Raw genomic sequence first — 13,930 nt, forward strand, 5'->3', positions numbered from 1 at the left:
GGAATATTCGTCGCATGTTCTCGTAATGATACGAGCCCTTTTGCGCCTGCTTAGTTTGTGTAGCAAATGATTGGAGTTTGGCATTTTCCTTTTCGGTCTAGGCTGAAGGAAGGAAATAGGGAGTAAAGCTAAACTTGAAAGCATACCGATTTGGTGATGCACGACTTTCTTATAAAGTTCTTTGCAATTTTCTAGTATCTACATAATGTCCATGCCCAAGCCGTCAATATGAATAGTTGAATCATCACTTTCAATCTACCATACCAAATACCCCGAGATTTGTTTAAATATTTTAAGCCGCACTGATTATGTATGAGGAGCATACCGAAACTCGTGAATGGAGATTATCCACCAATCACGGACCGAGCATGTTTCCGTGGACGAAGCAACAAATCTTAACTAAAAAAACAGTTTGGCGTCTATCCTGACACTACGGAGTATTCATAAATGCCCTAATCCAAAAAGATATATAGAAAGGTTCAACCCAATCCATGGATCTAGTAGAAAATACCTTCTTGAACACTCGGGTTCCAGTTTGGTCCAGACTCGGGTATCTCCGGACGAGTCAGAGATATCTTTTTTTTCTAGAAGAAAGCCGACACAAAACTATGACTCGACACACGGAGCCTCGCTTTAGGCAGACAAGATTTGGGTTAGCCAAATACTCCCGGGCTCCGGTACACATTCTGTATTTGTTTTGCATTAAAGCTTAGCGTATCAGAAGTGGATTCCTTCCCCCGGAGTCCGGGCCGCAGCTTTCTAGCGCACAAACCTCCTGATAAACAACCGAAATCCCGATGCTTAACTTAGCATTTGAAGGATCCGCAAGATTGTAATAGGCTTCAATATGCATGGATAACGCCAATCAGCCTCAAAGTCTTCAACATTAATCAGTATTATATACACTGCTATTGAACTAACTTCCAAGGTTTAGTCAGATCAAGGTATAAGTCAGGGTTAGCGAGGCTCGCAAGATCCATCTGGGCAGTACGGAGTATAACGTAGCCACACGCCCCATATCATCATAGACAAAGAGGGCTCAAGTAAGCAAAACTTCTTCCAAGGTTCCTCTCTCGTCCTAGCCTCCAATATTTAAGATAATAATATATTCACTAGGTAGATATAGAACTAAATGATCGTAACTGTTTGAAGACAATAAAGAGTAGATCGGTAAGTACTCTATCTTACCCTAAGGTTATCCTTATCAGCTAACTCATATAGTTGGGAATCTGCTATCCAATAGTCTAGGAGGAGAGGACTATCAAGCACGCAATTTAGCCTGCAAATATATCATGCCAGTGGCCTGGTGAGAGCACTCGATTGGTAATTGACGGTCCAGACAGGAGTAATTTCCGCTGTACTAAGGCTAATTAGCAGCATGTCACGGTAGTAGACTCTCCATACGACTGTTTGGTAGGTCCATACATATTTTCAGCAAGTGGAGCCAAGGGACTCTCGTTGTATTCACAAATGCAGGCGCCGGTGCTCAGATAGGCCACGCCCAACCCGGGCCGTCGGAGCTTATCTGGGCTAAGCCTCGGCCTTGGTGAATCCTGGCCAATAATCAGGCCTTCAAGTACCCCCCTGGTCACTGTACATTTACGCGATCCACTCTATACGCTGGACTACTCTCGGTCTAGCTGTAAGGCAACATTGTTACCCCAAAGCCATCTATCAAATTTATGCTAGTGATTGGTCGGTTTCACCTGGTTATACAAGTAGTACATTGGTGGAGCAAGCACCTGGGCAGGCCCGGGCGTGGGTGTTTTACCGTCTGTCACAACCAAGGCTGTCTTTTGATTCTCCCCCAAATCTCCACCTTCCAAGTGCTCACAGCCATGGAGACAGTCGATCCATCTATTAACCTGGCTTCAGCCATGCCCACCAGTACAGAAAGCAATGAGAAAGCCTTGCCTTTAGAAAAAGCAGAGACAGTACCTGAGCAGCAAGATCTCGAGCCCGAGCCCGAGCCCGACTTTAACCTATGGCAGCAAGTCCCCGTTTTCATCGCAATGAGCTTGGGCATCTTCATCCAAGGACTCGTATGTTACCTCTTCTCTACGGAGTTGACGTGATATTGCTAACAATTTTGGGTGCGCGTTCAGGACAGCACGATCGTTGGAACTGCCACAGCAACGATAAGCAACGAATTCAACTCGATTACTGACATCGGCTGGTATGGCTCGGCCTATCTGCTAACAAGCTGCTCAACGCAATTCATGTTCGGCAAACTGTACACAATGTTCCGTGTGAAATGGCCCCTGGTCATCTCGGTTGTGATTCTCGAGCTCGGATCCATCGTCTCCGCTGCTGCGTCTAGTTCGGCTGCTTTCATTGTTGGCCGTGCGGTTGCTGGCTGTGGCGCTTCCGGGGTACTCAACGGTGTCCTGATGTAAGTCGAAGAACTGTTCGTACAATACAGTCAGCGGACTGACGTGACGATCTAGTGCTGGCTCGACTACATTGCCGTTGCGCTGGAGACCAATCTTCAATAGCTCTGTCGGCGGGATGGAGTGTATTGCCATGGTTATAGCCCCTGTGATTGGCGGCGCTTTGACAACAGATGTTACTTGGAGGTGGTGGTAAGTACTACTACATTCTGATCGCTAGCTTTATGTTCTCGAGACTGAGCCTATCCTTGCTGATGCTCCTTGCTTACTAGTTTTTGGCTGAATGTCCCAGTCGGCGGGTTCACTCTAGCCATACTAATTTTCGTCTTCAAGCAGCCGCCGGATCAAAAGGGTAAGGATGAGTCGATAATGTCAAAACCCAAGAAGCTCAACATCCCAAGCCTGCTCATATTTACCGGCAGCATCGTCTGTCTGCTGCTTGCCCTCCAGTGGGGCGGCACAACGTACCCCTGGAACAGTGGAAAAGTGCTCGCACCTCTGATTGTCGCAGGCGTTTCATTTGCCGCGTTCCTGGCATATGAGAGCTTTCGCGAAGGCGAGCCTCTAATTCCGCGCTCGGTAATTTTCAATCGGACCGCAGGCTTATGTATGCTTTATGCGTTTTGTTGTTCTGCTGCATTTAACATGATTGACTATTACGTGCGTCCCCTGACACAGTTCCTCGCACGTGCATCTGACAAGCCCATTAACCGCCATATCATACTCTTAGTTACCAATCTGGTTCCAAGCAATCAAGGGCGCAACGGCTGTGCAATCAGGAGAAATGCTGCTCCCATCAATCATTGGGCTCTCAGTGGTAGCCATAAGCTCAGGCTTCGTCCTCTCTTTCATCGGGTACTACACACCGCTGATGTTACTGGGCTCCACCATGATGGCAATAGGCTTCGGCTTCCTAACAACATTCAAGCCCTCGACCACCCATGTCGCCTGGATCGGGTGGCAAGTGATGATGGGCATGGGTACTGGATTTGCATTCCCGCAGCCATGGTCAGCGATCCAGACAGCGCTTCCAGAAAAAGATGTGCCCCTCGGACTGGCGGGCGTAGGATTTGGTATCAGCTTTGCCGCGGCAGTGTCGATCTCGATATGCCAGAACATGTTCACGAACTTGCTACGCAGCGGCTTGCAGGTGGCTGCTCTTCCCGGTATTAATCCTGAGGATGTGATCCAAGAGGGCGTGACGGGATTCTTGCAGCATATCGCTGTGAAAGAGAGGGAATCGGTATTGGAGATATATAATCACGCTGTGACAAGCTGCTTCTGGCTACCTCTCGCGGCTTGCTGCGTAGGGTTTGTTGCAGCATTGGGGATGAACTGGAATTCGGTCAAGCAGAAGTAAAAGACAGTCGATGAGGAAAAGGAGGAAAGTGGGAGTGAGAATAAGCCGGTCTCGGAGGCGCACATGCAGGAATGTTGACCATTATTGTAGTTCAAGGGAAGGTTGATTGTTCTTGTTTGAAGGGAAACATCCATGGAGGCTATATATACACCGAGAAGATGATGTTGATTGAAAATGATGTTGTTCTTCGTACAGATACTTCGGGATTAATTTCGATGAAAGATCTGCTCACTTCACAACAAGAATGCTTTCAGGACGTGTCGGGTTATCATGTAACCCTAAACCACATGCACATGTGCATCACTCCAATCCGACCTCTAACATTGGAACTACTCAAGTGCTGCACATCAACCTTCCTGGACCCTACCAGCTCCAACCGTGCCTCGCAGAAAACCCATCACGTCTTGCTCCCAAAATGGGCGCATCTTGTAAAACCCTAACTTTTTATTGATATTGTTTATGAGATAGCAACGATGTACTTTATACACAACCTTGGCAGTAGAACAGCATATGAACTATGACGAACAAAATCCGTTGGTGCTTCATACAAACTCTGGGACCTCGGGAATACCCCAAAGGTGGCTGGGAGTAAGGTGTACAGTGCTTACTTTGAGCGGAGTAGAATTGCCAAGGCATATATTTGATCAAGCGGGTGAATGAGAGTCAAACAGTGAAACAAAAAAGCTTCAATGTTTTCAATAATCGACTGCGCCGATTCAATAGACTCAAACATATCAATTGCTAATACCCCGTCGAGAGATGCGAGACTATAATGATTATATACAGGAGGAACAGCCCTGCAGCGCGAAGGTAAGGACGCACTCTCCCTCAACCACGGAGGCACAGAGAGAGCCTGGATACCAAAGTCTTCTGCGAGAGGCCTCCGGGGAGCAGCCTTGTGGGATTTCTTGTTTTGCTTTCAACAGAGATTGCCCCAAATCGCTTTTGGTGAACCAGCCAAGAAACGCCATGGATATCAAAGTACAGAAATATAATTGTCAAGGCGACTTGAGTTAGTCACTTATTCTTTGCGGACGTGGAAGTCCACGTTGCGATCGCGCATCAGCTGCTTGCGCTCCTGCTCCTTGGCTGTGAGGGTGTGTTAGTGAATATACAAAGAGTTCAAGGGATCGGAGATTCACATACCTTCGTCGTAAACCAAGAACTCGTGCAGACCACGGCCGGAGGGCACCATGGGCAGGACGGGGACCTTGCGGTCAGTGATGACCTCCAGAAGAGCGGGGCCGTCGTGCTCGATCAGCCACTTCAGCTTCTCCTCAACCTCGGAGGGCTTGAAACAGCTGTCTGCGGCAACGCGCATAGCCTTGGCAAGAGGGACGAAGTTGGGGTTCTGCTGGTGGGTGTGAGAGTAGCGGTCCTCGTAGAAGAGGTTTTGCCTGAACAATGATGTTAGTAAGAAGATAATGTGTGTGGAGGGTTACAACTTACCATTGGGTAACCATGCCCTGCTCCTCGTTGTTGAGCAGCAGAACCTTGACGGCGATACCGAACTGAGCAGCGGTGGAGAGCTCAGTGAGAGTCATGTTGAAGGAAGCATCACCATCGATATCGACGACCAGGCAGTCCGGACGGGCCACCTTAGCTCCCAGGGCAGAGGGAAGACCGTAACCCATGGTACCGAGACCACCGGAGGTGATCATGGTACGAGGGTGGCGCCAGCGGAAGTGCTGGGCAGCCCACATCTGGTGCTGACCGACACCAGTGGTGATGATGGTCTTGTCCTTCATGTGGGCGGTGAGGTCGCTCAGCTTCTCAATGACAGCCTGGGGCTTGATGGGACCGTCTTCGGTCTGGCGGTCGTAGAGCGAAAGCGGGAAGCGCTCCTTCCAGTCGTTGATCTGCTCAAACCACTCGGGACGCTCAGAGACGGACTTGACGTGGGGAAGAAGGAGGCGAAGGTTATCAGCGCAGTCACCCTCAACGGCCTCGTTGGCTTGAACGACCTTGTTGATGTTCTTGGGCATGATCTCGAAGTGCACAATACCACCACGACCCTCGGCAGCGGCAAGCTTGGCCTGAGGAGCGAACTTGGGGATGCTGAGAGTGACACGGTCATCGAAACGAGCACCAACAGCGATGATGAGGTCAGCCTCCTGCATAGCCATGTTGGCATATGCGGATCCGTGCATGCCCAGCATGTGAAGAGCCTTAGGGTCCAGCTCGTCAAAGCCACCGAGACCCTGGAGGGTAGTGGTGACAGGGATGCAGGCCTTATCGGCGAATTCCTTGAGGATCTCGGGGCCATCGGGGCGAGCAAGGAGACCCTGACCAACGTACAGAATGGGCTTCTTGGCAATGTTGACAAGGTTGGCGACACGGTTGATGGTACCCTCGAGCTGCTTCTGGCTCATTTCACGGGCAGCCATGGCGGCCGCGCTGGGGAGGGAGGGAATAGTGCTGTGCATGGGGATGGGGTTGCGGAGAATGCCAGCGGTGACATCCTTGGGCAGATCCACCAGAACCGGGCCGGGACGGCCGCTGGTGGCGATCTCGAAAGCTTCTTGGATGCGGCGAGGCAGCTCACCCACGGACTTGACCATCACGTTCCACTTGGTGCAAGCGCGAGAGATACCGATGACATCGGCCTCCTGGAAGGAATCGGTACCAATTGCGCTGGTGGGGACCTGACCACAGAACACGACCATGGGGGTACCATCGGACATGGCATCTTGCATGGGAGTAATGACATTAGTAGCACCGGGGCCAGAGGTAACGAGAACAACACCAGGCTTGCCGGAGGCACGGGCGTAACCCTCGGCCATGTGGCCGGCACCTTGCTCGTGCTTAGGGAGGAGGAATTCGAAGTGCTTGGAGTTGTAGATAGCGTCGAAGACGGGGAGAATGGCACCACCGGGGTAACCGACTGTGGGTAACGTATTAGAATGGATGTTCCATGTATCTCAATGCACAAAATACTCACAAACGTGCTTCACACCCTGGCGGAGCATCATCTCGTGGAAGATCTCGCCACCGCTCATGCCAACCATTCTTCATGCCAATCAATCAGTTTCTATACGTTCAGGTCATGAATGGGGCGACCTACGAGTCATCGAGCTCAGGGAGCTGACGGCGTTGCAAGGGAGAAATTTCATTGCGATGGGGTTCCTGGTTGAAAGCTGGACTTGGGACGGGTCTGGACTCCCTAGCAATCGATTAGATCCAGTCAAAATAGAGATATGAGGTGACTGAGGGAGGACTCACGAGGCTCCGGCTGAAGCAGCAGCTGTACTCTGGCCACGCTTCTGAACAGAAGAGCGGTGGGGCGAAGCGGCCGAGGCCACAAACGAGGATGAAAAAGGCCGACGTCCAGCAATGTGCCTCTGGAGGTGGAATGTGCGCAGAGCGCTTTTCGATGGTCTTAAAGGCATCATTGTGAATGACAACCAAGCCAGTAGGGTAGAGAGGAGAGTGGTTAGAAAGTTAGGAAAAATGAGTTCCAATTGACTGAAGATTGCCGTGACTCTCTCTGGGGAATCGAGGGAACGCCCTAGGCCTAATTGGTCCGACCGCTCTGAGTCAATCAATTCGCGGCTTTTGATTGGTCCGCGGCGCCTCCGCGCCCTCCGACCTCGGCCGCTGACAGTCACGTGTCCTGCGTTTTCGTGTCTCCTCGGCAGATGAATTTCGCCTTCCTACATACATCCGACAGGGAGGGTGAGATTTTAAAAAGAAATTTCGACTCACTTTGAATACTTTAATCCTGCTAGATGCTCAAACTTCAATCACCCCAGCTCAATTCTCCACGATATCAAATTCTAACCGATTACAGCCTTGTGGCCTGATTTTAGATCCCGACTTTTTTCGGTGTGGGTCTGGACTTTGTAGATCGGCCCGGGCATCTGGGCCAAGCTCCCCCGGAAGTACAAAATAGGGACGATGCCATGTTTGTTGATTCTTCACAAAATGACCCAAGTGATGTTTTCGGTTGATCCTGGTCAGCCACAGCTTGAACGGTCAGCCTATAACTTGAATGAATGACACCAGTAATGAATAATCACTGTTATAACTTATGAAAAAGAACCTTCCCTGGGGCATCAATAACCTTGGAACTTTTTGATGATACCTCCAATATCATTTATATCCTACTGTTGGAGTATACTATACCAGGGGTTCTGTCTATGTCAGTCGTACTAGGTTCAGACATGGCCCGTGGACTTTCAAGCTTAATACATCCATCCCCTACTAGGAGTACGAACCAATGACTAGCTAGGACTATTCGAGCGGACCGATGGTTACACCTGGGCACGTCTTGTACAAACTTAGCTTCTCTGTGATAACATGGTGTGTGGTTCTGACTCGAATTAACTATTGTGGTTCTATATCCTACAAAGGCGTCAAAAAGCAGAAGAAGGGAGATCAATACGGAGGGGTTGATGACACTGCAACTGGGTAACACTGAATTTGCGTCTTCGTTTCCAAGACTATAGGGTGTTCTTCCGCGCGAGTATAGGACATCTATCTTGGTCTGACCGTCGCAAACAGAGGCCAATATCATCAATTCGTTGCAACAATTTACAGGTCTTCAACCAATGTAGTAGCGGCAATATTAACAAAGAAACTGTCCACATCGCCAGCCTCTGGGTGGTCATTGTTGTCCAAAAACTGGTGTTTCGGGCGACTATTTTCATCGCTATTGTAAAAAGAAAAGACAGAAGGCATACGTAGGTCTGTGACTGAGGTCTTCGAACGCCCACCCATTTTGATAGTTTGTAATTTTGGAGATTGGTCTTTCAGATAGTACGAGGGAGATGATATCTAGTAGTAGCTAGCAGATAGAGTTTCTATGTGAAACATACATTATAGCAACAAGCCATATCGCCCAAGCCCAGCTAATCTGTGGGTCTTCATCATTCGGTGATCTAAAACCGTCGCCGTGATAAAGTTTATGGCCTCGGATCGGCAGTTGAATCGTAACCCGCAGCGTGAAAGCTGTTACCACTCAGAAGTAAACAAACTGAAAGTTGAATATCCGCGCTTCGGTATGTAACCTTTACAAGGGAAATAGAGTCTAGGTGACAGTGGGCCCCAACATCGTCATAGAACAATATATGCGTTGTTATTCCAATGTCGTTGTCACTGAAGTCCACGGATACTTCTGCAACAAACAAGATGCCTTATTTGAATTTACTATAGGCTCTAGAACATTCCCAATTGCTCTTGTATTCAGAACCCTGATTTCCCCTTCTCAAACAGCTCAACAACTTCGCTTATATCGCCTCCACTGACAGCACCCTTTTCTTCACCATTAAAGTACAGGACAGTCTGTGGCAGATCACTCTAGTCTCGTTCAATATCGCATACTTCAACATCAACCATAAAAGATTGTCCAATGACACCTTCTATTAAAAATTGGAGTTCTTTGCCAGGGCCATCACTTCCTTTGAAGAAATGGACAAGATTGGGCTCGGTTTGGCCGATGATATCATAGAATTCATGACCGCTAGAATGATACATTAATATTTATCAGACGAGAAGGATTGATGGTGAGATGGATGGAGCCACATACCTTTCAATCATTTGCAGGGCCATTTTAAGATTTTAACTTTTGTTGTAGGTTGTTCTTTCAGGTTGGGTGAGGCGTATGTGTAGAGTTCTTCCCTGCGAGGAACAGAAATTTATAGGTACAACCAGATAGCAAAGCGCCAGTTGATCTTTCACCTCGCTTCGCTCGTGTAGAAGGGCTGAACATTCAGCTCCTATGTCAGTAAACGTACGTGTGTGTCTATATAACTATTTCTGATTCGGCGATCTCAATTGTTCGCTGCTCCCAGCTCTGGATCGTCGGTGAAATGAGCATTGCGAACGACTTATTGGGTGGGGCTAAGTTCTCCAAGAACACCTTTATGGAGTACTCCGTATTCGAGGGAACCTACGTAATTTCAGCCGTGCCAGACAAACCCCGCGAAGTTCTTACGATCCATAGATTCGTGTAGAACTGTGGAATCTACAAAGTTGTTAATATTGACAGATACAAACAGGCACGGAATACTTCAGCTGCACATGAATCATTAAAGCATTGGAAATACCTATTGCTTCAGCTGAAAGCAATGACCATGCCGAGCTTGAACAATCCCCTGCTCCAAACACGGGCCTAACCAAAGTCGATCTCCATTTCCCGACACCCGGGCCGCGCGAACCACAGGAATGTGTCGCTGCCTGCGAACTATACCCCGACCCATCACTCACAAAGAAAATTGCATTATGCACTAATTTGTGGTCCTCGATCTTATACTCAGCAATGAACCTACACTACTCCGTACTTCGTAACCTATTGTTCCGGTAATTTTGAAGTACAACGGTAAATCAACGCACCTTATCTCAAGAAGGACGGCTTTGCGGTATGTCCTTTAGTCTTATGTTCCCTTTTTGTGAGGTTGGCAAGTAATCAAGGTCCATTTCAATGAAGAAAGTAATGAGAGGGGAAGAATAAGAAGCATGGAAGCGTGCAGGCAACAAATAGCAAGGACAATAGTAAGGAAATTAAGCAAAATACGTAGGGGGCAGCATGCAGAAGCTTAGTTATGCATAGTCTGGGCGGAGTAAAATGCTGCTGAGCCGACCTGTCACCATTGACAACCATCAAGAAACTGGTGAGCAGTTACCGAAAATGGATGGCAGTTTGGGGATGCGAAATGTTTATTTCCGATATCCCAACCGACCAGAGAGAAGAGTTCTGAATGGCCTCAGCTTGAATGTAGAAACAGGACAGTACATAGGTCTTGTCGGGGCAAGTGGATGTGGGAAGAGCACCATCATCTCTTTATTAGAGCGGTTCTTCGACCCCGAAGCCGGGGAGATCTTGGTTGACGGGAAAGACATTTCAATGTTAAATGTCAAGAGCTACAGGAGTCACCTTGCTCTAGTCAGTCAAGAGCCGACACTGTACCACGGCACAATCAGGGATAATATCACCATGGGAACCGACGACGACGATATTTCCGAGGAGAGAGTCATCCAAGCATGCAAGGATGCCAACATCTACGACTTCATCATCTCCCTACCGTAGGCCACCTCTTTCTTCGCAGCCTTTCCTTGTTTGTCGAACTTTGAATGGAGACATGCTGACGTTCTGCTTAGTGATGGTTTCTCGACGGTTATAGGCGCACGAGGCGGCATGCTCTCCGGCGGACAGCAACAGCGGATTGCTATAGCGCGAGCACTTCTCCGTGATCCACATACTCCTCCTGGATGAAGCCACTTCCGCGCTTGACTCGGAGTCGGAAAAGGTCGTTCAGGATGCACTCAATGCCGCTGCTCAAGGTCGAACGACAGTCGCTGTTGCGCATCGCATAAGTACGGTACAGAAGGCTGATTGTATTTATGGTGAGAACAGACCTTAACTCTTTGACCTCGATGATACTGGACTAACCTGTCTTAGTGTTGCATGAAGGCAATGTTGTGGAACAGGGGACGCACCAGGAGCTGATGGAGATGGGTGGACGATACTTTGAATTGGTCAAATTGCAGAGCTTGAAGGGCATTTGAGACTAGCAAACCCAGACTGTGATCTGATACGTGAGAATATTCGTACACATGCTGAGCGAGAAATGAAAAAGGGAAATAAAAAAAGGTGCCAGGGATTGAACATGGAAGTTCGTAGCAACACATCCGTAAACGGCAGTCGCTCCCTGGCGGCTGAGGAAATGGCCCAGCAGGACAGCCGCGAGGGCTGTCTGGACCCCACTAGACCACCCCTCAGCACTGACTACTCACCACTCCTGACGGGTTTTGACTGACGGAATACGCCCAAGTGCTCCCCGGCATAGCACATGACACTTTCCTCTGAACGCCCTCGTAACAACGCCACTTAAGGTAGAAAAGCCCCACACGGCAGATGAGATATATTACGCATAGTGACTTAAGTATAACCTCAGGACATCTTTCTGCAATATATTGGGGTCTCGGGAGCTTTCGATGTCGACATCGGCTTTACCCGATCTATACTAGTGGGGCTATCGATAGACGCGTCACAAAACTATATAATCCCCACAATCCAGCTTCCTGTCCCAAATACCTTCGCTTCACATTACTTCAATGCTAAAAACGCTCTCACAAGATGGGTAGTACTGCTGCAAGACCAAACTTCCTCGTCATTGTTGCCGATGATCTCGGCTTCAGTGATATCTCTCCATACGGAGGAGAGATCCGGACTCCTTCCCTTGCAAGATTGGCAAAGGAGGGAATACGGATGACCAACTTCCATACTGCGTCTGCTTGCTCTCCAACTCGATCTATGCTGTTCTCAGGGACTGACAATCACATTGCTGGGCTGGGTATGCGTGTTACGTCCTATCCCATACGTAGTTCTTTCGAAAGCTAACTGTTCGAAGGCCAAATGGCAGAATTCATGCGATCATTCGGTGACTACTTCGAAGACAAACCAGGCTACGAGGGTTACCTGAACTGGCGTGTAGCAGCATTGTCAGAGATCCTACAAGACTCGGGATATCACACAATGATGTCCGGAAAATGGTAAGTTTTCTGCTTGAAACCGAGACATAATATTCGGTTTCGTTGACTTTAAAAAGGCATCTTGGGTTGACAAAGGAGCTTGCACCCTGCTCAAGAGGATTTGACAAAAATTTCTCTCTACTCCCAGGCGCCAGCAACCATTACAATTACGAGCCGCAGTTGGATGATGGAGAGTTCAAAGCTCCCTGTTTGAATACAGATGGGTTTTGGATGGAGGGTAGCGAGAAGTTAAATCGGTCAAACGATCTTCCTGCGGATTTCTATTCCACCAAAACATTCACGGATAAGATGCTGGGATTTCTGAAGGGCCGCACGGAAGAAGAATCACAAAAGCCCTTCTTCGCTTAAATGCCATATACGGCGCCACACTGGCCTCTTCAAGCACCCCGTGAGATTGTTGAAAAATATGGTAAGCAGCTTTATAGAGTGTTGTCCTGTCCAGACGCTGACATCAAGCAGCGGGGATGTACGATGATGGACCCAATGCCTTGACCCAGAAACGCCTTTGTCGTCTGAAGGAGCTAGGCCTGGTTGGCGAGGACGTTGAGCATTCCCCTCCCGTTGGAATTCTTGGAAAAAGCTGGCAAGAGATGTCAGCAGAAGAGAAGAAATTATCAGCGAGGAAAATGGAGGTTTTTGCGGCCATGGTCGAAGTGCTCGATACTAATATTGGACGGGTGATTGATCATCTTGAGTCGACGGGGGAGTTGGAGAATACTTTTGTTTTGTTCATGTCTGATAACGGGGCGGAAGGGGCAGCTCTAGAGGCCCTCCCGGTAAGTCTCTCCCCAGGAAAGCCCGATGATCACTATTAACACAGTTCCAGCTCATGGGAGGTGAGCGAATGATGGGCGACATCATCAAAAAGTATTACAACAACACCTTGGATAACATCGGCGATCCTGACTCATTTGTTTGGTACGGTATGTATTTCGACGATCAAGACCGAAAGACTTCCACACGGAGACCAGATTCTGACCCTTGCCCTCAGGTGCTCGCTGGGCTTGTGCTGCAACCGCTCCCTCTCGAGGCTTCAAATGCTGGGTTACGGAAGGAGGTATTCGTTGTCCTTGTGTCATCCGGTATCCATCGTTTCAAGCCAAGCCTGACGAGATCACAAACTCTTTCACCACGGTGATGGATATTCTCCCCACCATCTTGGAGTTAGCCGGGGTAGCCCACCCTGGAACAAGATTCCGGGGCCGTGAAGTTGTTGTCCCTAGAGGTCGATCTTGGGTCTCACATTTGAGCTCCGGTGATTTGAAGAAGACGAGTGTTCACAAGGAAGACGTGCACATCCATGGGTGGGAACTCTTTGGCCAGCGAGCGATTCGCGAAGGAAAATGGAAGGCTGTCTGGATCGCTAAGCCTCGGGGAAAAGATGACTGGGAGCTCTATGACGTTGAGTCTGATCCCTCGGAGCTTAAAGATCTTGCCGAGGGCAGACAGGATGTGCTTGGTCGGTTAATCCAACATTGGGAGCAGTACTATGCGGAGACTGGGATGGTTCAAACTCCTGCATCCCGCGTAGTGAGGAGAATGTGAAGATTCTCACCAGACGAGAAGTCCATTATTTAGGAAAAAAGGCAATATACCAATCACTGCGATCGACAGTATTTCAACAATAAAGCGCAGGTATCAATGACATCATTTGATGAGACTCGCAGCTGTGCCTGAGCACCACGTG

At 48.8% G+C, this 13,930-nt stretch overlaps 7 protein-coding genes across 7 annotated transcripts; 4 read left to right on the forward strand and 3 right to left on the reverse strand.

Annotated features, from left to right (window-relative positions):
• Positions 1 to 1,838: 1,838 nt before the first annotated feature.
• N7506_009766 (MDR family MFS transporter) lies at positions 1,839 to 3,750 on the forward strand (the record flags this gene model as incomplete). The annotated part of the gene is made up of 5 exons (XM_056959059.1): positions 1,839 to 2,042; positions 2,106 to 2,392; positions 2,448 to 2,582; positions 2,663 to 2,969; positions 3,121 to 3,750. 5 exons carry the CDS (start codon positions 1,839 to 1,841, stop codon positions 3,748 to 3,750), a joined length of 1,563 nt encoding a protein of 520 aa, XP_056808449.1.
• A 1,021-nt stretch (positions 3,751 to 4,771) lies between these two features.
• Positions 4,772 to 7,142, reverse strand: N7506_009767 (acetolactate synthase catalytic subunit; the record flags this gene model as incomplete). The annotated part of the gene is made up of 6 exons (XM_056959060.1): positions 4,772 to 4,839; positions 4,897 to 5,147; positions 5,200 to 6,634; positions 6,692 to 6,759; positions 6,815 to 6,913; positions 6,973 to 7,142. 6 exons carry the CDS (start codon positions 7,140 to 7,142, stop codon positions 4,772 to 4,774), a joined length of 2,091 nt encoding a protein of 696 aa, XP_056808450.1.
• A 1,141-nt stretch (positions 7,143 to 8,283) lies between these two features.
• N7506_009768 (uncharacterized protein) lies at positions 8,284 to 8,469 on the reverse strand (the record flags this gene model as incomplete). Its single annotated transcript, XM_056959061.1, has 1 exon — positions 8,284 to 8,469. One exon carries the CDS (start codon positions 8,467 to 8,469, stop codon positions 8,284 to 8,286), a length of 186 nt encoding a protein of 61 aa, XP_056808451.1.
• A 465-nt stretch (positions 8,470 to 8,934) lies between these two features.
• Positions 8,935 to 9,300, reverse strand: N7506_009769 (uncharacterized protein; the record flags this gene model as incomplete). The annotated part of the gene is made up of 3 exons (XM_056959062.1): positions 8,935 to 9,048; positions 9,073 to 9,211; positions 9,278 to 9,300. 3 exons carry the CDS (start codon positions 9,298 to 9,300, stop codon positions 8,935 to 8,937), a joined length of 276 nt encoding a protein of 91 aa, XP_056808452.1.
• Positions 9,301 to 10,315: 1,015 nt separating this feature from the next.
• N7506_009770 (ABC transporter B family ATP-binding protein) lies at positions 10,316 to 11,256 on the forward strand (the record flags this gene model as incomplete). Its single annotated transcript, XM_056959063.1, has 4 exons — positions 10,316 to 10,773; positions 10,849 to 10,937; positions 10,966 to 11,094; positions 11,150 to 11,256. 4 exons carry the CDS (start codon positions 10,316 to 10,318, stop codon positions 11,254 to 11,256), a joined length of 783 nt encoding a protein of 260 aa, XP_056808453.1.
• A 571-nt stretch (positions 11,257 to 11,827) lies between these two features.
• Positions 11,828 to 12,591, forward strand: N7506_009771 (uncharacterized protein; the record flags this gene model as incomplete). The annotated part of the gene is made up of 3 exons (XM_056959064.1): positions 11,828 to 12,044; positions 12,102 to 12,243; positions 12,300 to 12,591. The coding sequence occupies 3 exons, from the start codon at positions 11,828 to 11,830 to the stop codon at positions 12,589 to 12,591; spliced, it is 651 nt and encodes a 216-aa protein (XP_056808454.1).
• A 116-nt stretch (positions 12,592 to 12,707) lies between these two features.
• Positions 12,708 to 13,788, forward strand: N7506_009772 (uncharacterized protein; the record flags this gene model as incomplete). Its single annotated transcript, XM_056959065.1, has 3 exons — positions 12,708 to 13,019; positions 13,070 to 13,166; positions 13,235 to 13,788. 3 exons carry the CDS (start codon positions 12,708 to 12,710, stop codon positions 13,786 to 13,788), a joined length of 963 nt encoding a protein of 320 aa, XP_056808455.1.
• Positions 13,789 to 13,930: the final 142 nt, after the last annotated feature.

This window comes from Penicillium brevicompactum (assembly GCF_028827555.1).
Source record: "Penicillium brevicompactum strain IBT 35665 chromosome Unknown utg000006l_segment0_segment0, whole genome shotgun sequence".
In the NCBI taxonomy this organism is placed as follows: domain Eukaryota; kingdom Fungi; phylum Ascomycota; class Eurotiomycetes; order Eurotiales; family Aspergillaceae; genus Penicillium; species Penicillium brevicompactum.